This window comes from Bos taurus, chromosome 10 (genome assembly GCF_002263795.3).
Source record: "Bos taurus isolate L1 Dominette 01449 registration number 42190680 breed Hereford chromosome 10, ARS-UCD2.0, whole genome shotgun sequence".
Classification (NCBI taxonomy): domain Eukaryota; kingdom Metazoa; phylum Chordata; class Mammalia; order Artiodactyla; family Bovidae; genus Bos; species Bos taurus.
Window position 1 is genome coordinate 20,967,301 of NC_037337.1, and position 19,569 is coordinate 20,986,869.

At 55.8% G+C, this 19,569-nt stretch overlaps 2 protein-coding genes across 6 annotated transcripts; one reads left to right on the forward strand and one right to left on the reverse strand.

Moving 5' to 3' along the window:
• Nucleotides 1–139: 139 nt before the first annotated feature.
• On the forward strand, nt 140–9,291 carry IPO4 (importin 4). Its single transcript, NM_001083661.1, has 30 exons — nt 140–270; nt 351–437; nt 630–709; nt 787–828; nt 1,832–1,961; nt 2,048–2,227; nt 2,476–2,541; nt 2,651–2,752; nt 2,839–2,922; nt 3,179–3,343; nt 3,445–3,498; nt 3,634–3,743; nt 4,028–4,136; nt 4,316–4,445; nt 4,647–4,760; nt 4,878–4,991; nt 5,222–5,342; nt 5,473–5,584; nt 5,699–5,814; nt 5,920–5,997; nt 6,078–6,135; nt 6,227–6,332; nt 6,414–6,607; nt 6,748–6,798; nt 7,190–7,315; nt 7,419–7,627; nt 7,737–7,869; nt 7,954–8,058; nt 8,769–8,838; nt 8,963–9,291. Exons 1-30 carry the CDS (start codon nt 202–204, stop codon nt 9,091–9,093), a joined length of 3,246 nt encoding a protein of 1,081 aa, NP_001077130.1. The 5' UTR covers nt 140–201; the 3' UTR covers nt 9,094–9,291.
• Nucleotides 9,292–19,534, reverse strand: REC8 (REC8 meiotic recombination protein). Of its 5 annotated transcripts, none has more exons than XM_005211330.5 (19): nt 14,458–19,534; nt 14,289–14,357; nt 14,036–14,178; nt 13,876–13,951; nt 13,671–13,791; nt 12,890–12,974; nt 12,493–12,563; nt 12,176–12,269; nt 11,998–12,070; nt 11,844–11,920; nt 11,637–11,689; nt 11,174–11,320; nt 10,803–10,869; nt 10,555–10,715; nt 10,357–10,405; nt 10,034–10,100; nt 9,796–9,927; nt 9,615–9,721; nt 9,292–9,508 (listed from the first exon to the last, which is right to left on the reverse strand). In XM_005211330.5, the coding sequence occupies exons 1-19, from the start codon at nt 14,511–14,513 to the stop codon at nt 9,417–9,419; spliced, it is 1,740 nt and encodes a 579-aa protein (XP_005211387.1). In that variant the 5' UTR covers nt 14,514–19,534; the 3' UTR covers nt 9,292–9,416. The 5 variants fall into 5 exon arrangements, with proteins under 5 accessions (XP_005211387.1, XP_059746356.1, XP_059746357.1 ...); NM_001191288.1 differs by having other exon boundaries at nt 9,298–9,508; nt 12,152–12,269; nt 14,458–15,110; XM_059890373.1 differs by having other exon boundaries at nt 11,998–12,269.
• Nucleotides 19,535–19,569: the final 35 nt, after the last annotated feature.

The following is a 19,569-nucleotide window of genomic DNA, read 5'->3' on the forward strand; positions in this document are numbered from 1 at the left end:
TACCAGGGCCCTGTTTCCGCGGCTCAGCCGGCGCTCGGCCCAACGGAAGTGGTAGAGCCCGAACTCCGCTGGAAGCGAGTTGAATCACCCTGGTGACGGGAGGGGCGCGGAGTAACGCCCTTTCCGCCGGAAGCGGGTTTCAGAGCCTCCACGTGCTGTCCCTCCCCCCTCCCGGTCCGCAGCCGCGGCTCCGCTGCTGCCATGGAGCCCGCTGGCCTGGAACAGATCCTGCGGGAGCTGCTGCTGCCGGACACCGAGCGCATCCGTCGGGTACGGGGCAGGCGGGACCGGGCCAGGGCGAGTAGGGGATTGCGGGAACGGCCCGACTCTGACCCTCAGCCTCTTCCCAGGCCACCGAGCAGCTCCAGATCGCTCTTCGGGACCCCGCCTCCCTGTCCGCGCTCTGCGAACTGCTGGCCTCAGGGGGCGACCCTCAGGTGAGGCTTCTGGCCCTTCCCGCTGAGCTGTAGTGAGCCACATGTTAAGTCCTAGCTCCTGCCCTCGGCCATCCGCTCAGCATCTTCGTGCCCCGGTCCTCACACGCCCGCTTCCTCGTCCTTCCCCGGACCCCCAAACGCCTGCTTCCTCGTCCCGGCCCGGCCCCTCACGTATCTGCTTCCTTGTCCCAGATCCGCCAGTTCGCGGCCGTGCTGACCCGCAGACGACTGAGCACCCGCTGGCGTCGGCTGGCGGCAGAGCAACGGGAGAGGTGGGTTGGGCCAGGGGCGGGGCGGGGCCAGACTGAGGCGGCTCCTGGGTACCAATCTTCTGCCACCTGTGTTCCAGCATCAAGTCCTTGGTCCTGACGGTCCTCCAGAGAGAGACAGAGTAAGTGCCTACCTGCCACCCCCCGGGGTTCTAACAGACTCCAGGCTGAGACCTCCGGGTTTGTAACTTCTTTTTCAGCTCTAGGCTGGGTCTTGGGGGGCAGGGACTTTGGTTCTAGATCAAGGGTGGAGGAAGAATTTTTCTCAGGATGTATTAAAGACTAAAGTTCTTGAGAGTGGGCTGTGATGGTCTGGCAAACTCGAGTCAGAGAATGGAACTGAAATTCAATATGAGGTCAACCCCACCACGCTTCTTTTTTTTGTTTGTTTGTTTTTAAATTTTATTTTATTTTTAAACTTTACAATATTGTATTAGTTTTGCCAAATATCGAAATGAATCCGCCACAGGTATACCTGTGTTCCCCATCCTGAACCCTCCTCCCTCCCCATACCATCCCTCTGGGTCGTCCCAGTGCACCAGCCCCAAGCATCCAGTATCGTGCATCGAACCTGGACTGGCGACTCGTTTCATACATGATATTATACATGTTTCACTGCCATTCTCCCAAATCTCCCCACCCTCTCCCTCTCCCACAGAGTCCATAAGACTGATCTATACATCAGTGTCTCTTTTGCTGTCTCGTACACAGGGTTATTGTTACCATCTTTCTAAATTCCATATATATGCGTTGGTATACTGTATTGGTGTTTTTCTTTCTGGCTTACTTCACTCTGTATAATAGGTTCCAGTTTCATCCACCTCATTAGAACTGATTCAAATGTATTCTTTTTAATGGCTGAGTAATACTCCATTGTGTATATGTACCACAGCTTTCTTATCCACTCATCTGCTGATGGGCATCTAGGTTGCTTCCATGTCCTGGCTATTATAAACAGCCCACCACGCTTCTTGTTTCTGAGTTGCCATCTTCTGTGTCCCAACTTGGCAGAGACCATGTGCACACACCTGGAGGTTTCTCTTCTGGCCATCCTAGGGAGACAGAGCCATTGTGTACAGAAGGGGAGTTGGGTGATATAGGGTGGGGAATCTCTCCTGTTTGCAGGCATTCTGTGAGTCTTAGCCTGGCCCAGCTCTCAGCTGCCATTTTCCGAAAAGAAGGCCTGGAGGCCTGGCCTCAGCTCCTGCAGCTTCTTCAGCACAGCACACACAGCCCCCACATCCCGGAGAGAGAGGTACTGTCACATGGTTGGTGGGAGGAAGAGACCCAGAGGCTGGATAGACTCTAAGCTTTTCCCTCTCAACCCTTCTTCCTGAGCAGATGGGGCTTTTGCTTCTAAGTGTGGTGGTGACCTCCCGACCCGAGGCCTTCCGACCCCACCACCGGGAGCTTCTTCGACTTCTGAATGAGACCCTTGGTGAGGTGGGCTCTCCTGGGCTCCTCTTCTATTCCCTGCGCACTCTGACTACCATGGCCCCTTACCTCGGCATTGATGATGTGGTGAGATGTGGGCCCTTACCTTCCTTGGTTCCTGTCCTCGGGCTTTCGTGTCCTTCCCCTAGTGGACGCAGATCTACTTGAGATTCTTTCCCTGGTTTTTGTTCTGCCTAACAGTTGAGAGGGGATCCTGTGGGTGGCTGTCCCTGGACTCCTCCTATGTCCAGACTTTGAGGAAGCTGCCAGTTTCTCGGGCTGGAGATTAGGCTGTGTCATGCTGTCTGTGATTCATCTCATCTTGTGTCCTCCAGCCTCTTGCGCGGATGTTGGTGCCCAAGCTCATCGTGGCCGTGCAAACTCTGATCCCCATAGATGAAGTAAGGACATTTGGGTGGGAGCTCTGTTGGAAGGAGGAAGGTTGCAGGAGTGTTCAGCCTGATCCACTAAAGAAGAGCATAATAGGCCTGTGACTTCTCTGTTTGGTAGGCAAAAGCCTGTGAGGCCATGGAGGCCTTGGATGAATTGCTGGAGTCAGAGGTGCCCATCATCACCTCGCACCTCTCAGAGGTCCTCACATTCTGCCTGGAGGTGAGCCTGGGGTCAGCACTGTCCTTGCTGCTTGTTCTGCTGGGAGCTTCCTTGCCTGTTTCTGACTTGAGCTGGTCTCTGGGCAGGTGGCTAAAAACGTGGCCCTGGGTGATGCAATACGTGTGCGTATTCTTTGCTGCCTCACTTTCTTGGTCAAAGTCAAGAGCAAGGTGAGTTGCCTTCTGACACACATCAACCCACCCCCATCTCCTCCTCTGCCTCACTCCTGGGGCTTGCTGTCCTTCTGGGGATGTATAAAATACCATAGCTAAGGTGTTCCAGATTTGGCCTGGACTCAGCCCAGCTCTTGGCTTGGGGACTGGGAATCTCCTGCTGGACCCGTTGTAGCCTGGAAGGCTAGAATTTTAAACGTGAGCCCATCTTGGGAGCAGATTCTCAGGACACCCTTCCATCCTTCCCCTTCAGGCCTTGCTGAAGAATCGCTTCTTGCCACCCTTGCTGCACACCCTTTTCCCCATCATGGCTGCTGAGCCCCCCCTGGGCCAGCTGGATCCTGAGGACCAGGATGTGGAGGAGGAAGAGCTGGATCCTGGGCTGGTAGGGGAGACCCCCAAGCACTTTGCTGTTCAGGTGCGATAAATGTGGAGGGTCCGGTGGCTGGGCTGTGAGGTGGTTGGAGAAGGTTGCGGAACAGAGATGGAGTCCGGCTGGGTCTTCCTGTCTTGTTCCAGGTCGTGGACATGCTGGCACTCCATTTGCCTCCTGAGAAGCTCTGTCCCCTGCTGGTAAGTGTGGCTCTGTCCTTCCAGTGCTCCTAACCCCAGGTTTGCCTAGTCCCTCCGAGGCTGAGGATGTTTGGGCTCTGGTAGGCGTGGCAGGCTCTTGCTGGGGTCTCAGGAGACTGCCATCTGCTCCCCTAGATGCCCATGCTGGAAGAGGCCTTGCGGAGCCAGAGCCCATACCAGCGCAAGGCTGGGCTCCTGGTATTGGCGGTACTCTCCGATGGAGCTGGCGACCACATCAGGCAGAGGTGTTTGTTCCCCTGTCTTGGAGTGAGGGTGGGCCATGGTGAGGAGGACCACACCGCCCATGGCAGTCCTGGGCTGCGCTTGTGCTTCAGCCTCATCATCAGTAGCATCTGCCCTTCCTCTCAAACGTCCTGATCTGGCAGATCATTGTCCATACCCCAGAGGCCGGTGCTTACCGTCTGGTGACAGAAAGCTTGGTTTTCCCAGGGGAGATAGCAGCCTGGCTCAGCCCAGGGATCTCAGGGCCTGCCCCTCAGACTCCATTGTCTTGTCCTGCCCCATCCAGACTGCTGCCCCCACTGCTGCAGATTGTGTGCAAGAGCCTGGAGGACCCGTCGCAGGTTGTGCGCAATGCCGCACTCTTTGCCCTGGGCCAGTTCTCAGAGAACCTACAGGTCAGCAAGGCCGCAGGGGGCAGCCACCATTCCAGAGTTCCCACCGCTCCCCCAACCCCCTGCCCCGTCCCAGGAACCAGCCTCCCCTCAGCTCATCCCTCTGTATACCTGTTGCCCTCAGCACTTAGACGCGTGCCCTGCAGCTAAGCTGACTCAGACCCCCTTTCTCCTCCCCCCAGCCTCACATCAGCAGCTATTCTGGGGATGTGATGCCACTGCTCCTCTCCTATCTAAAGTCAGTGCCTCCTGGGCACACACATCACCTGGCCAAGGCCTGCTACGCCCTGGAGAACTTCGTGGAGAACCTAGGTAGTGAGGGCATTTGGGGGTGTGAGGGAGCGGATGGGGCTGTGGTTTTGGCCGAAAGGGCAAGGATGTGCAGCTCCATAAACCACTGCCCGTGGTGGGGACAGGTGTGGCAGGGAGACAGGCGCGGTGGGGCCACAAGGCGGATTGGCCTGGAGGCAGGCATGAGAACCTTGGTTGCTGGAGGGGTGCCCTTTCCCACAGGGCCTAAAGTGCAGCCCTACCTTCCGGAGCTTATGGAGTGTATGTTGCAGCCTCTGAGGACCCCCAGCAGCTCCCGGTCCAAGGAGCTGGCTGTGAGCGCCCTGGGAGCCATTGGTGAGTCCGAGGCAGGAGGTGGGCGCCCAGGGTTCACTCACCGTTCACTCACTTGCCGTGCCTGTGGCAGGTATCCTGGCTCACCTGCCGGCTCTGAGTCTGTCCTTCCATCCATAGCCACGGCTGCCCAGGCCTCCATGCTGCCCTACTTCCCCACCATCATGGCGCACCTGCGGGAGTTCCTGTTGACGAGCCACGAGGACCTGCAGCCTGTTCGGATCCAGAGCCTGGGTAAGTGAGGGGCTCCTGGCAAGTTTCCCGGGGCCAGGGAAGGGCCAGTGCTCACCTGATGTTCACAGAGATGGGCTCCGGAGCAGCACAGGTGTCTTCCTTCCCTCGCACTGTACCCAGGGGTGGGAGGGTTTCTGAATCCCCCTCAGCTACCTCTAGTTCCCCAAGCCTCGGTCCTGCACATCTCTAGCCTAGAGCTCCTTGTGCTAACCATGCCCTTGCCTCCGCAGAGACGCTTGGGGTGCTGGTGCGGGCAGTAGGAGAGCCCATGAGGCCCCTGGCTGAGGAATGCTGCCAGCTGGGGCTGGGCCTGTGCGACCAGGTAGACGATCCTGACTTGCGGCGCTGCACGTGAGTGAGCCGTCACCCTGCCCCCACCCAGACCCCAGACCTCCTGTTCTGGACCATGGGTTCCCCGGGCTCCCCCATCCAGCCTGGCTACAGCAAGCAGGACTATACAGCTTCCACCTGCCTCTCCCAGGTACAGCCTGTTTGCAGCCTTATCAGGGCTAATGGGTGGGAGCCTGGCTCCCCACCTGCCACAGATCACCACACTCATGCTGCTGTCTCTGCGTTCCACTGAGGGCATTGTGGTGAGTGGAAGGTCAGGGGGAGGGTGTGGGCCCATGGGGGAAGGCCACCCCTGGGATGGGAGCTCTCTCCAGGGCCCAGCTGAGCTGAAGTCCCTGCTGGGCCTCCCCATCCAGCCTCAGTATGACGGAAGCCGCTCATTCCTTCTTTTTGACGATGAGAGCAGTGGTGAGGAAGAGGAGGAGCTCATGGAGGAGGATGACGAAGAAGAGGATGACTCAGAGATCTCAGGGTGAGGCGGCTGCCCTTCTGGGCCGGGGGTCCTGGCACAGACGGGCCCAGGGCCAGCTCTGCTCTTCCTGGCATTGATTGCTGCTGCCTGCCCGCCTTTCTCTAGATACAGTGTGGGAAATGCCTTTTTTGATGAGAAGGAAGACACCTGTGCTGCCCTGGGGGAGATCTCTGTGAATACCAGGTGGGCATCAGCCCTTCCCCAGCACTGGGAACCCCTCCTGGGACCCTCTTCTCCATGGTGTGTCTGTCTGTCTGTCACAGCGTTGCCTTCCTTCCCTACATGGAGACTGTCTTTGAAGAAGTGTTCAAACTGCTGGAGGTGAGTGGGCCGGTGGGCCGGTGAGCAGGGCCAGAGGGCTCGGGTGGGCCCTGCACACAGCGTGCACGACCTGCCCCTCCTCATGCTGCAGTGCCCTCACCTGAACGTGCGGAAGGCAGCCCACGAGGCCCTGGGTCAGCTCTGCTGTGCACTGCACAAAGCCTGTCAAAGCTGCCCCTCGGAATCCAACACTGCTGGTGAGAAGGGGAGGCCAGGAAACGGGGTGGGTGGGAAAAGGGGTAGGGTCTGACCAGGGCTTCAGCCAATCGTGTCCCCAGCTCTGCAGGCTGCCCTGGCCCGGGTGGTGCCATCCTACCTGCAGGCGGTGAACGGGGAGCGAGAGCGCCAGGTGGTGATGGCCGTGCTGGAGGCCCTGACGGCGGTATTGCGCAGCTGTGGGGGTCTGGCACTGCAGCCCCCTGGGCGGCTTGCTGAGCTTTGCCAGGTGCTCAAAGCTGTGCTGCAAAGGAAGGTGAGGAGGGCAGCAGGCTGCACGGTGAGGAGGTGGCCCCACCCCGGGTGGGGCTAGTCAGAGACATCCCCCTCCTTCCACCCCATGGAGCCGGGAAGGGGCTGGAGAGCCCAGACGGAGCTGAGCGCCCTTTCCCGCAGACAGCCTGTCAGGACGCTGATGAGGAGGACGAGGAGGACGAGGAGGACCAGGTGAGAGCTTCGGGTGCACACTGGGACCAGGTCATCTCCACGGGGCAGGGTGGACAGTGCACTTGGCCTTGGCCTGGGGGTACAGGGGCTGCTCAAAGATTGCTGGTGGCTCTGAACAACCAACCCTGCCCCCACCGAGGCAGTGGAGATTCAGGGAAGGCTTCCTGGCGGTGGGGATTTGGGGCAGCTTGGATCAATGGACGGGGATAGGAGAACCAGGAAAGAGGAAAGGCTGAGCTGCAAACCAGCCTAGCTTGGGAGGGGCCCCCAGTCCTGTCGACCAAGGGCAGCCCTCAGGGGAGACCACCTGCAGTTGCGGAGGAGCGCGATGGGAGCTGGTCCCAGGCTCAGAGCTGGCCCTGGCACTCCAGTGTCTGACCTGGCTCCATAGGCTGAATACGATGCCATGTTGCTGGAGCATGCTGGCGAGGCCATCCCTGCCCTGGCAGCTGCGGCTGGGGGAGATGCCTTTGCCCCCTTCTTTGCTGGCTTCCTGCCATTACTGCTCTGCAAGACGGTGAGTGCTCTGTTCTCTTCCAACCCTGTTCCTCCCGGGCCCCAGTGCCCTCCTCCCCTGTCTGTCCCCGTCCCGGGCTGACTTGCACTCCTCCCCTCACCAGAAGCAGGGCTGCACAGTGGCAGAGAAGTCTTTTGCAGTGGGAACACTGGCGGAGTCCATTCAAGGCCTGGGTGCCGCGTCGGCCCAGTTTGTGTCCCGGCTGTTCCCCGTGCTATTGAGTGCCTCCCGGGAGGCAGACCCCGAGGTACGAAGTAATGCCATCTTTGGACTGGGTGTGCTGGCAGAGCACGGGGGTCGCCCTGCCCAGGAGTATCCTCAGTTTGCAGGAGGGGGGGGCCTGAATGTGGTTGGGAGCGTGGCCCCGGGGTTCGGGAGGAGAGCGGTCTGCCCCTGTGCCTGTTCCTTGACTTTGGACCAGACACTTCCCCAAACTGCTGGGGCTCCTGCTGCCCCTCCTGGCGCGAGAACGCCATGATCGTGTCCATGACAACATCTGTGGGGCGCTTGCCCGCCTGCTGATAGCCAGTCCCACGAGGAAACCGGAGCCCCAGGTAAGGTTGGGGGGCATCAGGCAAGGCCATGGACCCTGCTGCAGAGCGTGTGGGGCCAGGGGCCAAAGTCTTCTGTGTGTCCAGGTGCTGGCCCCCCTGCTGCATGCCCTGCCTCTGAAGGAAGACCTGGAGGAGTGGGTCACCATGGGGCATCTCTTCAGCTTCCTGTACCAGAGCAGCCCTGACCAGGTAACCCCGATATTGGAGCCCTTGCAAGGGGCTTGATGCTCCAGTCTCATTGATGGGCAGAGTTAGCATCAGTTGAAGCTGCCCTTCTCAGCTTTCTCATTAGTATGCCAGGATTGGCAGCCAGGACTTTAATGTGAGAGAAGGGGCTTCCTCTTACCACGTAGCATTTTTCCTCAGGGAGCCTTCGTTTCCACCCTCTGTTCTGAGCCAGAAATCCCAGCTTTCATAAACTGATTTCCTAGACCAGGGCTCTTTCAGACTGTGCTCCATGAAGCCTGGTTCCTCTGGGCCACCCTGCCTCCTATTCTAATCAGAGCAGCTCTGCTTTCTGAATACAACTTGCCTGAACCAAGTGGCTAGCTCTGGAACCACGCCCCAGTGCTCCCATCTATCACCCCTGCCTTGCACCTTCAGAGACTGTGTTGGTGGAGCTCCTGAGTGTCTGAGCTCCTGTTGGTCTTGAGGCCAGGATGTCAATTATCTGTGGTCACAATCCCATCCTCCCGCCACCCCTCATCCCCCTGCAGAATTACTACTATCCTGTTTCATGGGTCCTTCTTAGGGTTCACAGTGGTTTGGGATGTCTGTTAATCAGTGTCAGGCTCAAACAGCTCAGGTGGGAGGCTGCCTCTCCGGGGCTCCTGCTGCCCACCCCAGTGCTGGGGCCCAGAGGTTCTCCTTCCCCTTAGTTGGCCCATCTTTTCCCACAGGTTGTAGACGTGGCTCCAGAGCTCCTTCGTATTTACAGCCTCATCCAGGCCGAGAACAAGATCCCATCAGGTGAGGATGGCAGTTGTGGGCAGGGCTGGGGGGAGGCAGGGAGCAGCAGGGCTCGGAGGGCCTGGGGCAGCTAGGGTTGGGGGCCAGTCCTCCCCAGACGTCTCCCTCTTCACTCTCCACTCAGACACCAAGGCGGCGCTGCTGCTTCTCCTCACATTCTTGGCCAAACAGCACACCGACAGCTTCCATTCAGCACTGGGCTCCCTGCCTGGCGACAAGGCTCAGGAGCTCCAGGCCGTCCTGGGCCTCACCTAGACTGTGGGCTGCAGCTGGGCTGGAGAGAACAAAGCCTGCCCATGCCCAAGACCAGCTCTCAGCCCAGTTCCAGCTCAAGCCTTACCAAAGATTCTGGGCCTGGGCCTCATACCCACTTGGAGTCCCAGCCTTACTTGCTGCCTTACGGGGGTGTCCCCTAGGGCTGGAGCTGTGGGACAATACAGAGTCGTGACACCATTCTGTAATAAAGGCATTTATTTTCTTCTTGAACGGTAGCTCTAGGAGCAGGAAGGACAGAGATACACGTTCAGAAGGACACAGTGTAATGTAGTTGGTTGCCTGGCAGCTTTGTAAATTGGCTCTTAACTGTCGTGGAATCGGGGCCCTGGCTGGATCAGGAGGCGCCCATATGGCTCTTCTTGTTTCACACGAAGGATCTGCTGTGTGGCAAGCACTGGTCAACAGAGGAGGAGGGGGCGGTCAGAGGAGTCGCTACCACAGCCTCTGGCCCGTGTGTCCGCTCCCCACCCTCCGCGTGGGTGCACACGCTCCTCACTCACCCAGGAGCAGGTAGAAGACACGGGCGGCCATCCTGCGGGGGCTGAGAGGTGGCACCAGGCTGCTGAAGTCGGGCTCCCTGTCGGCCTGCAGCTCCCGCGCCACTGCCCTGTGGTTAAGAACCAAGAACCGTCAGGTGAGGCCGCAGCCCGGCCACCCGTGGAGGGACGTCCTTCCTGGTACCTGTGCACAGCCTCCAGCGAGAGCAGCTCGGGCTCTGGGGGCAGCTCCACGGGCAGCTCCACGGGCACCTCTGGGAGCTCAGGCACCACAGGCAGCACAGGGGCCTCTGGCTGCTCCGCCTCCACCCAGGCCCTAGAAGAACACACGAGTTGGGCGGAGCAGGGGAGGAGGCAGCGGTGACAGGCCCGTCCCACTGCTTGCCCCTCCTGGCCAGGGCTGCGGGCAGGCCGCTGCTCACCACCGCTCTTCCGGGGGCACGAGGCTGATGCGGGTCTTCTCCTCCTCAGCTACTTCCAGGGAGAGCTCTGTCAGGGAAAGGGGAGTGTCTTGAGCTTATCTGTGTGCATCTGAGCAGTCAGGATTTGGGGTCACCTGGCTCAACTGGGTGCCACAGTGGGCAGTGACTTGCTAACGGCACTTGGCAGGGAGGGGAATGAAGATAATCAGTCTGTGAGTCCTTATGTTAAATGCACTGACAAGAACTGTCAGCAGTTGAGGCTCCACTTTCCCGGGACAGTGGTTAGAGTGGTGGTTTCCGTTGCCCCTTCTCCAGGTACTTACCAGAAGATACCATGAGGGGCCCACTGGGCTCCTGGGCCTCCCTCAGGACCTGGGGATGAAAGAAAGAGAGCTAAGGCCCCAAGCATCGCACCTGGGGCAGGGGTAAGGCAGGCCTGTTGGCTCATGTGGGCAGAAGGCGGCCTGTGGGACTTTAGTCAGAGCAGACGGGGCTCCAGGAAGGACTGAGGGGGCCGCTACCTCAATATCGCTCGGAGTCTCAGCCTTTCTCCTTTCCTCCTCAGCCGCTGCCTCCCTCTCAGCCTCTTCTAGCTCCTCAGGCAGCCTTCGCCTTAGTGCCCTTGGAGGTGGCTGGGCACAGTGGGTCCAGAAAGCCAGCAGTTCTGGGGGTAGCCAGCCAGCTGAGGAGAGGGGCAGCAGGGAGGGGGTTGAGGTGTGAGGAATAGGGGTGTGGAGGATCCCCTACACCAGCTCCCATCACTCCTCACAGTAAGTCGGGTTTCGGAACAGCTCCACAGGGGTCCTGATCATCCTCTCAGGAGGCTGGACCATTGGCTGTGTGCAGAGAAGGCCAGAAAACCAGTTAGGAAGGAGCTGTGGCCCTTCACCTGTAATGCCTCGTTCCAAGGCCTCTGGCCTTCCAGCTCTTCCAGGCTCGTGCACCTGCCTGCTCTGCTCATTGTTAAAATGATTTTTCAATTGATGCCCTTGGATGTGCTAGGTAGGGTCATGAAGTGCTGCATGGGCAGCTCCCCAACCCATGCGTTTTGGGGACTGTTCTCAAGATTCCCCCAGGAGTTTAGATGGCCCAGCATGCACCTGCCTCCCTCCATCCCTCCAGAGGCTGGGGTGTACTCACACACTCCCTGCAGTGGGCTCTGGTTTGCAGTTGTTCCTGGAATTCCTTCCGGGAGATCTGAGTCTCTTCATCCCAGAATAACAACTGGCGGCGGCGACGGCGAGCTGGTGGGCCCCTGGGAGGTGGGGGGACTGGGGGCCTCCTCCACTGAATGGGGAGGGGAGGTGGGGGCAAGGCTACCCATTACTCTTTTTCCTGAGGTCCTGGTGGACTGTAAATAGGCCCCACACTCCCAATCCCTAGAGGTGCCCTGGTGAAGGGCTTGGGTGGGGACTCGGGGGGTGCAGCCTCCACTGTATGAGGTTCCCATCTGGGAAGTTTAGGCTGGATAAAATGGGGTGTGGACCAGGCTACCTTGTACAAACTTGGACAAAGTCCTGTGGAAGCCAGCAGGGGCCTTGAGGAAACTGAAAATGGGTGAGGAGCTCTGGCAGAGGAGGCAGTGTGGAGGGGCACCACTCACCTCAGGGCTGACTGGGATGGGTGGCGGACGCAGCTCCAGCGGGGGTGTCACCTCTGCAACAACAGTCTAGGTCCACACCTTTTGCCCTCAAAGCCACCCAGGTGAGAAGCTAGAGGGTCCTCCCTTCAGCAAGTTGGGTTACAGGGCATTGTCTGCAGCAGCTGTGCCAGGACCCCCAGGAAGGACCCTGGTTTAGTAGGTACTCACCGGGAAGTGGGACCTCCGGCTTCAGCTCCTCTGGGGCCAGGACCTCCCTGGGAAGTGGCTCTGCTGCCTCCTCCACCCTGAGGGGAAATGGGCAAGAGGATGAAAACACCCTCCCAGCGCTGACCCCTACCTGGCCCGGGGCTCCTGCCCTTACCCTACAAGAGCTAAAGGCGAGGGCGGGGGTACTGTGATCTCCCGCTCTGGGGCCCAGGGCTCCTCTTTTAATTCTGTGAAGAGAGGATCAAGCTTAGGACACAGAAGAGATGTGAACATTGCCCGGCCCAGATGGCCAGTGCCTGGGGTCTGACCGTCCACTGCCAGGCGGGTCCTACCTAGCCGACGTTCCTCTAACAAGATGGCTTCATCCTCCTCAGCAATCAGCAGGTCCAATTCTCGGCGGCTGACTTCTGGGAGGTCCAGTTCACCCTGTCAGGAGAGGTGACAATTTCATTTCTGTCTGAGAGACATGCCACAGGGCCAGGCCAGGCCAGGCTGAGGGAGCCTATGGGTACTCAGGCATCGAGGGAAGGGGTAGAGAAATGGAGGCAAGAAGGCAGGACTCCGGAGGCAGAAGGAGCGGGTACAGGGGGCCTGGGCCATCAGACGCAGGACTCAGGCCTTGGACTCTGTGTGCAGGGGGACAGCTCACCTCGATCCGCAGCATACGTATGGGCTCCGCCTCCTGGATCGTGATGGCTTCGGGGGTGACCCGAATCCTTTCTGGAGGGGGAGGGAAGTCACACAGCCTCTGTTTCTTTTCAAGTCCCCACACCCATGTACGTAAGGCAAAAACGGACTCGAGTCAAGCCAACCTGGGTTCTAGTCAGGCCCTGGCCAGTCACTGGCAGTCTGACCCAAGGCATATTGCTTAACCACTATGGACTTCACTTTCCTCATCTGTAAAATGGGCATAATAATTCCAATCTTGTAAGAATCTTGTAGTGCCCCTCCCAAGGCCTTGCTCCTGAAAGAAGCTCAAAAACAGTTATTTCTTCGGCCCTTGGGCGTTCCTCTGTCTCTCACCGGAAAGAAGGGTCTCTGCTCACCTGGCTTCCGAGGCTCTACGGGGACTTCAGGAGGGATCTCTTCAGGAACTTTCTCTGGGGTCACAGCCTCTAGAAGGTGTCGAACCTTTGGGAAGGGATGGGAACAAAAGATGGGATTCAGCTTCAGTGCCCTGCTCCCCCACTTTTACAACCTTATTCAGACAATGGACAGTGACACCCCTTTATGCCTAATCCTGTGGCACTAACAGCAGCATGCAGGCCGAACCCACTCACCATCCAGCTCCCCTTCCATTCCTGCCCCCGCCCAATCATCTAGCCTGGGTCACTTTGTGAAAGAAGTACTGCATCCTGGGGTCAAGTGTTGTCAGGGACAGAGGAAACAAAAGATCCTTGACCTTGAGGATATTGTCTAGTGGGGAGATAAGTTTGTGTATGACCCCAGCAAAAGCCAGCACAAAGAATGCTGTGCTGCTGAAACTAGCACAACGCTGTAAATCAACTGCACTTCAATAAAAGCTGGTCCAAGCTGTAGGGGTGTTAGGAGTGGATGGACAAGGACATGGAAAACCCAGTGCCGAGGGACACTGAGGGCCTGGAGGAATGGTGTGAAGACAAAGCTGCCTCTAGGTTGGTCCTGAATAGGTAAGTGCAGCAGGCTTGTCTGGATAGGCCCACCATGACAGCTGCCCTGCACTGACTCCTGTGGGGCAGAGCTGGAGCAGGCTACCCCCAACCCTGGTGCTGGACCGGCACAGAAATAGCATGCCCCTCTGCACTGTCAGCTCATCAGTCTGAGCTGTCCGAGGGGGAGGAGACCTACCTGAGGGATATCAAAGGGATCAGGCAGCATGGGAGCCACAGACATCATCCCAAAAAAGGGGTCTGGAGCATCTTCCAGAGTCTCCATCCTGGCCAGGTGGTCAGGCAGCAGCAGGCTGGGTCTGAGGGAGACCGGGGGCTGTCAAGGACTGAGGCCAAGTTCCCTTCCAAAGACCGGGTGGTCCCAGCCCCAGGGATGCACTCACAGTTCAGTCTCCACCATATCAATGCGGATCTGCAGCTGTGCCCGGTGCAGGCGCTCCAGGATATGCTGGATGTCTTCTGTGGTGAGGGAGGGCAAGCTACAGTGCCCGCCCAGGGGAGGACCACTCGGCACTGCCCTACATCCAAGCCTTCCAGCCTTACCTACAAGGTACTGGCATTGTTGAGAGTAGACCCGGATGACGCCAATCTGGAGCTGCGCTGAGAGGTAGAGCGAGAAGCGGGGCCGCGGTGCACCCGGCAGCGGGGGCTGAACTCGCACCAGCACGTAATTGAGGATTTCCTCGCTGGGGGAACAATGCCCCCCATCACTGCTGCACCAAAGACCTACAGCCTTGCCCAGCCCAGTCCATCTGCTAACCCACCCCAGCCCTGGGCCACTCTTTATGGACCTTACCAGGTCTTCACCACATTCACGTTCAGGTATTCGCGCTTCACCAACCGGCAGCCCCGCGTCGCTGCCAGCCTGGAAGAAGAATGAGGGGTGTAGAGGGAGGGGGAGCCCTCAGGTTGGGACCCCTGGGTGTCCCTCCCAGAGCACCTACCCTGGCCGGGCCCGCCCTTACCAGATGGTGGCGAAGCAGCCGGTGTGGCGCTGAAGCACATTGGGATAATAGAACATGGTCCCTCCAGGGTTTCACCCTCGTCTACACCACTTCCGTTCAGATGTCAATCCAAATTCTTCAGGGTACAAAATTTCCCAAACTGTTGGAGAGAAGGATGTGGACAGGTAGCGTGGCAGGTGGACCCAGAATGCCAAATAAAGGAACCGATGAACTATGTATGGGTGGATAAATGATTAAGGGGATAAGTAAATGGAGACACAGACTGGATTATACGTCAGCCCTGAGCCAGTCTGCACACCACGTGGGTGCTTCGAACTTAACGGGAGCCTTGCAGGTTGGGTTCCAGGTTGGAGATGCCAAGATTCGCGAAGGAAGAGGGTCCGAGCTACAGCCCAGGCCCGGTCCGAAGGAGAACGGGTGTCCTCTGCAGATAGGCCCGGCAGCTGACTGTTGCGCAGCTTCGGCCGCCGCCGGTCCGCTCCTGCAGCCTAGATCCCGCCGCGGGGAGCGCGTGCTCTGGTGCTTTGCACTTCGCTCCTCATTAGATGGCGCGGTCTCCAGAGCAGCCAATGGGGAACAGGGTCAACTTGGGGGCGCTCGTTCGGGGCGCTAAGTAGTCTAGTCCGAGGCAACAGGGGGCTCCCGAGACAGGCAGCGAGCGAACCAATGGGACGAACCCTGCAGGCGGTGGGGGGAGGTTGGAGGGATTGTGAGGTGTCTGGACCAATGGGCTCTCATCCTCGCCCGGGTAACAGAGGTTCCTCGGAGGTGCTTCCCCATGGACCAATGAGTGGGGAGGAGACTCCGAGCACCGAGCCTGGTAACAAGGGTGCTTCAACTAGCAGAGGAGGTTGCGTCATGACAAGGGCAATCGCCAGGCCCTGTTTAGGGCGCCTGACTTGCAGTTAGACCTAAGCCTTTTTCCGAATCCCACGGAGCAGCAAGTGGTTGGTCTACTTTTGTGCCCAGCTTAAGGCCTATGGTGAACGGGTGTGAGGTGGCCTTGGAGCCACCACAGGTCGATGGGGAAGAAAGATGTCACAAGCAGTGAGGGACTTGCCAAGTCACTTCCTAAACCTGAACAGCTTAGGTTGTAGGCATTCCTCTCCTGGCTGTTTCCCAGGTGTGAATGTTCTCCTGGCTGAGACCTTAGTTTTGTTGGGTGTAGGGCGTATTTATCAGCATAGCAAAAGCTGTTTGTCTCAAACAACTGTTTATGTGCTATAAATTGTGTGGCTGTAGTTGCAAATATTCCTTTCCTCATGCCTCCTGCACAGTCATTTCTTTGGTCTAGAGTGCACTTTTCACCCTTGACTCCAGGGCGTGCTTCTGTCTCTAAGACTCAGCTTTTCACACCATACACAAAAATAAACTCAAAGTGGCTTAAAGACTTAAATAAGACATGACACCATAAAACTCCTAGAAGAGAAGAGAGGCAAAACATTGTCAGATATAAATTGGAGCAATATTTTCTTAGATCAGTCTTCTAAGGCAAAAGAAATTAAACTCCAAAATAAATGGAACCTAATGGAACTTAGAAGCTTCTGAATAGCAAAGGAAACCATAAACAAAAGGGGAAAAGCCTACAGAATGGGGAAAAATATTTGCAAATGATGTGACTAACCCAGGCGTAATTTCCGAAGTATACAACAGCTCATACAATTCAGTATCAGAAAAACAAACAATCCAATCAAAAAAATGGGCAAAAGGGGACTTCCCCGGTGGTCCAGTGGTCAGGGTACACGCATTTCATCCTTGCTCTGGAAAGATCCCACATGCTGTGGAGCATCTAAGCCCATGCGCCACAACTACTGAGCCCACGCGCCACTACTGAGCCGACGAGCCCTAGAACCATGCCCTGCAACAAGAGAAGTCACTGCAGCGAGAAGCCCATGCACTGTAAAGAGTAGCTCCCCGCTCACTGCAACTAGAGAAAGCCTACTCGCAGCAATAAGGCCCAGCACAGCCAAAAAAAAAAATACAAATTTAAAAATATTTTTTAAGTGGGCAGATCTAAATAGACATTTCTCTAAAGAAGATATACTGATGGCTAACAGGCACATAAAAATATGCTCAACATTATTAGAGAAACGCACATCAAAACCACCGTGAAGTATCACCTTACATCGATCAGAATGGCCATAACTGAAAAGTCTACAAATAATAAGTGCTGGAGAAGGTGTAGAGTATAGGGAACCCTCCTACACTATTGGTGGGAATGTAAATTGGTGCAGCCATAGTGGAAAACAGTATGGTGATTAAAACTAAAAATAGTTACCATATGATCCAGCAATCCCACTCCTAAGCATATTTCCAAAAAAGACAAAAAGTTTAATTTGAAAAGACACATACCTCAATGTTCATAGCATTATTTTCAATAGGCAAGACATGGAAGCAATCTAAGTGTCCATCAACAGATGAAGATGTGGGGTATATATTTATATATATACACATATACAATGGAATATATTACTCAGCCATAAAAAAGAATGAAAAATGCCTTTTGCAGCAACATGGATGGACCTAGAAATTATCTAAGTGAAGTAAAAAAAATACAATGATATGCTATCACTTATATGTGGAACCTAAAAAAGAATACAAGTGAACTTATTTACAAAACAGGAATAGACTCACAGACATAGAAAACAAACTTACGGTTACCAAAGAGGGAAGGGGAGGAAGGGATGAGTTAGGATTGTGGGATTAACAGATACACACCACTATATATAAAAGAAACAAGGACCTACTGTATAACAGAACTATATTCAGTATCTTGCAATAATCTATAGTGGAAAAAGAATCTGAAAAAAATGTACATAACCTTGTTTAGTACTTTTGAAACTAAAACAATAATCAACTGTAGTTCAATTAAAAAAAAAAAAAAACACCTCAGCTCTTATTAGAGCCAAACTAACCCTATTTTATTTTGCTCCTTCAATCCAGGGGCTCTTAAGATTGGGGTCTTGGGAAAAAAAAAAAAGATTGGGGTCTTGTTTTTTCCTTTAGTGCCTGAAACTTAGCAAATATTTGTCAAATGAATGTACAATTGCCCTAAATTTACAACCACTGAATATTAAGGGTGAATGGGATTCCAAAATCTAGTCCAAGACTTGCCTTCATGGTGAGAAAAGAGAGTCCCATACAGACTGTTTCTGCCAGACCACACGGCTCTGCAGTGGCAGCCTGGTTGGGAACTCAACTCTTTTGAATTCCAGTGTTCCCAATCCTTCCATGGTGCCTGGCTAAACTGGTTTCTTCATGATACTTACAAATTGTTTGGATCATATATTGCCAATGTTCCTAAGGGTTCACACTGGGGCACACGTATGATAAAGTTGGGGGCATCTGCCTTTAAGGCACTTATAACCTAGTTTAAGAGATAAGGGATACAGTAATTCATTCATTCATTTAACAGATATTTATTAAATGCCTACCATGTATCAGGCAGTCCTCCAGGCACTGGGGGTGTAGCAATGAACAAAATAAGTCCCTGTTCTCAAGGAATAGGAAAGGAGTGATGATAATCAAATAGACAAACAGAAATGTATGAGGTCATAATCTGTGCTGTGAAGAAAAATGAGGCAGCGTAACAGAATAGAGGAGTGAGGGGTGCTATTTGGGTCAGGTGCTCAGGGAAGCTCTCTGAAGAGAAGGGGGGCAAGTCAAAGTGCTTACCTGAAAGAAGAGTGTTTTTGACAAAAAAAAAAAAAAACTTAACAAGAAGCAATGAGGTCCTGAGGCAGAAATGTGTTTGGCAGGTTCAAGGAGCCTAGAGCAAAGTGACTAAGGAGAAGTATGGCAAGAGGTGAGGTTAGAAAGGTGGATAGGAGTCACATCCTCTTGGAGGCCAAGGAGAGGATTTGGGCTCCTCCCTGAGTGAACAGAAAACTATTGGAGAGCTTTGAGCAGAGGAGTGACATGATGAGATTTATGTGTTAAGAGGATCTCTTCTGTGTTGAGAATGGACTGATGGTGAACAAGAGTAGAAGCAGAAAAGATGTGGAAGGAAGCAGAAAGAAGAGGTGTGGGAGATAACTGGTTGAACAATCAGTCTTAGCGAGGGAAGCAGAGGCCAGATTCTGGAGAGAATTCTGAAAGGGATGCTAGAACCAGCTGATGGGTTGGAGGTGGGGTATGACAGAACAGGAAGTAAAGGGCCTGTGCCCCTGTGCACTCAGCACCCGACTTCCTCACTGCCTATGCAGGGCCTGTCTCGGGAGGGACAAGGAAGGTCCAAGGAGGCAGGAAGGCGCCAAAGCAGCGCTGACATTTGTCAGGTGAGACAGTAAGGACTTCCTCAAGAAGCCAGATGTCTATCTAGACTTAATGATGTAGCTGAACCACTCAAAGCTTATATAAGTGGCATCACAGGAAGGAGCTGGTTTGGGAGGTTCCTTCTCTGTCCATCTGGTGTCCTGTATGGGGAGGGGGGAGCTGGAGGCTATGGCAGTTTGGTAAGTGGTGAACTAGTTTGGTGAAGGTGAACGTCCAGAGAGGTAGGAGGCCCGCTGGCAAGTCGTCCTTGGGAAGAACTTCCAATTTGGGAGCAAGATAAACACAAAGTAAGAGAGAGAGGCGTTGGTGGATTTGGGCCCCTGGGATCCCCACAAACAGAGTGCTGCTGACGGGGCAGTCTAGGTTAGGCTGTTTGTCGTGGGGCTCTGGCGGAGCAAGGAGACCAGCATGCGAGCACCCTTCAGTGAGGGTGACAGTGCCCCAGACCCTGGGAGAGAGGCTCCAGGACCTGATCCGCCTCGGGCACGGGAGGCTCAACCCCTCATCCCTCTGATGTCCTCCATGCCAGGCCCCAGGGCCTCGAGCTCATGGTTTCAGGTCTGTTCATTGAGGCTTCCAGGTAGGAGTTCAACCCTGGGCTGAATCAGAGGCCTCTAGCCACGGGCTGTGGACACAGGACTTTCCCATGAGAGAAGGTGGCTTGGAGCCCTTCTTGGTGGCTGACCCCAACCCTCCCTCCAGTCCTGGTTGCCCAGAGGACACAGAGAGCTGGGCCCAGAACCCACAGAGCCTGGACAACTCCCTCGCCAGAACCTGTGGGTGGAGGAGGGGAGAGGGGCCCAGAGACACCAGCAGTAAGAAACCCTGGGAACCCTG

Bases quoted from the DNA above. Each gene is read 5' to 3' on its own strand.
- IPO4 (NM_001083661.1), top strand. From the start codon at position 202: ATGGAGCCCGCTGGCCTGGAACAGATCCTGCGGGAGCTGCTGCTGCCG. The intron at 3,499-3,633 runs GTAAGTGTGGCT...CTGCTCCCCTAG, and splicing joins AGAAGCTCTGTCCCCTGCTG to ATGCCCATGCTGGAAGAGGC. The intron at 6,608-6,747 runs GTGAGGAGGGCA...CCTTTCCCGCAG, and splicing joins AAGCTGTGCTGCAAAGGAAG to ACAGCCTGTCAGGACGCTGA.
- REC8 (XM_059890372.1), bottom strand. From the start codon at position 14,513: ATGTTCTATTATCCCAATGTGCTTCAGCGCCACACCGGCTGCTTCGCC. The intron at 10,406-10,554 runs GTAGCGGCCCCC...TTTCATCCCCAG, and splicing joins AGACTCCGAGCGATATTGAG to GTCCTGAGGGAGGCCCAGGA. The intron at 10,101-10,356 runs GTAAGTACCTGG...TTTCCCTGACAG, and splicing joins GCCCCTCATGGTATCTTCTG to AGCTCTCCCTGGAAGTAGCT.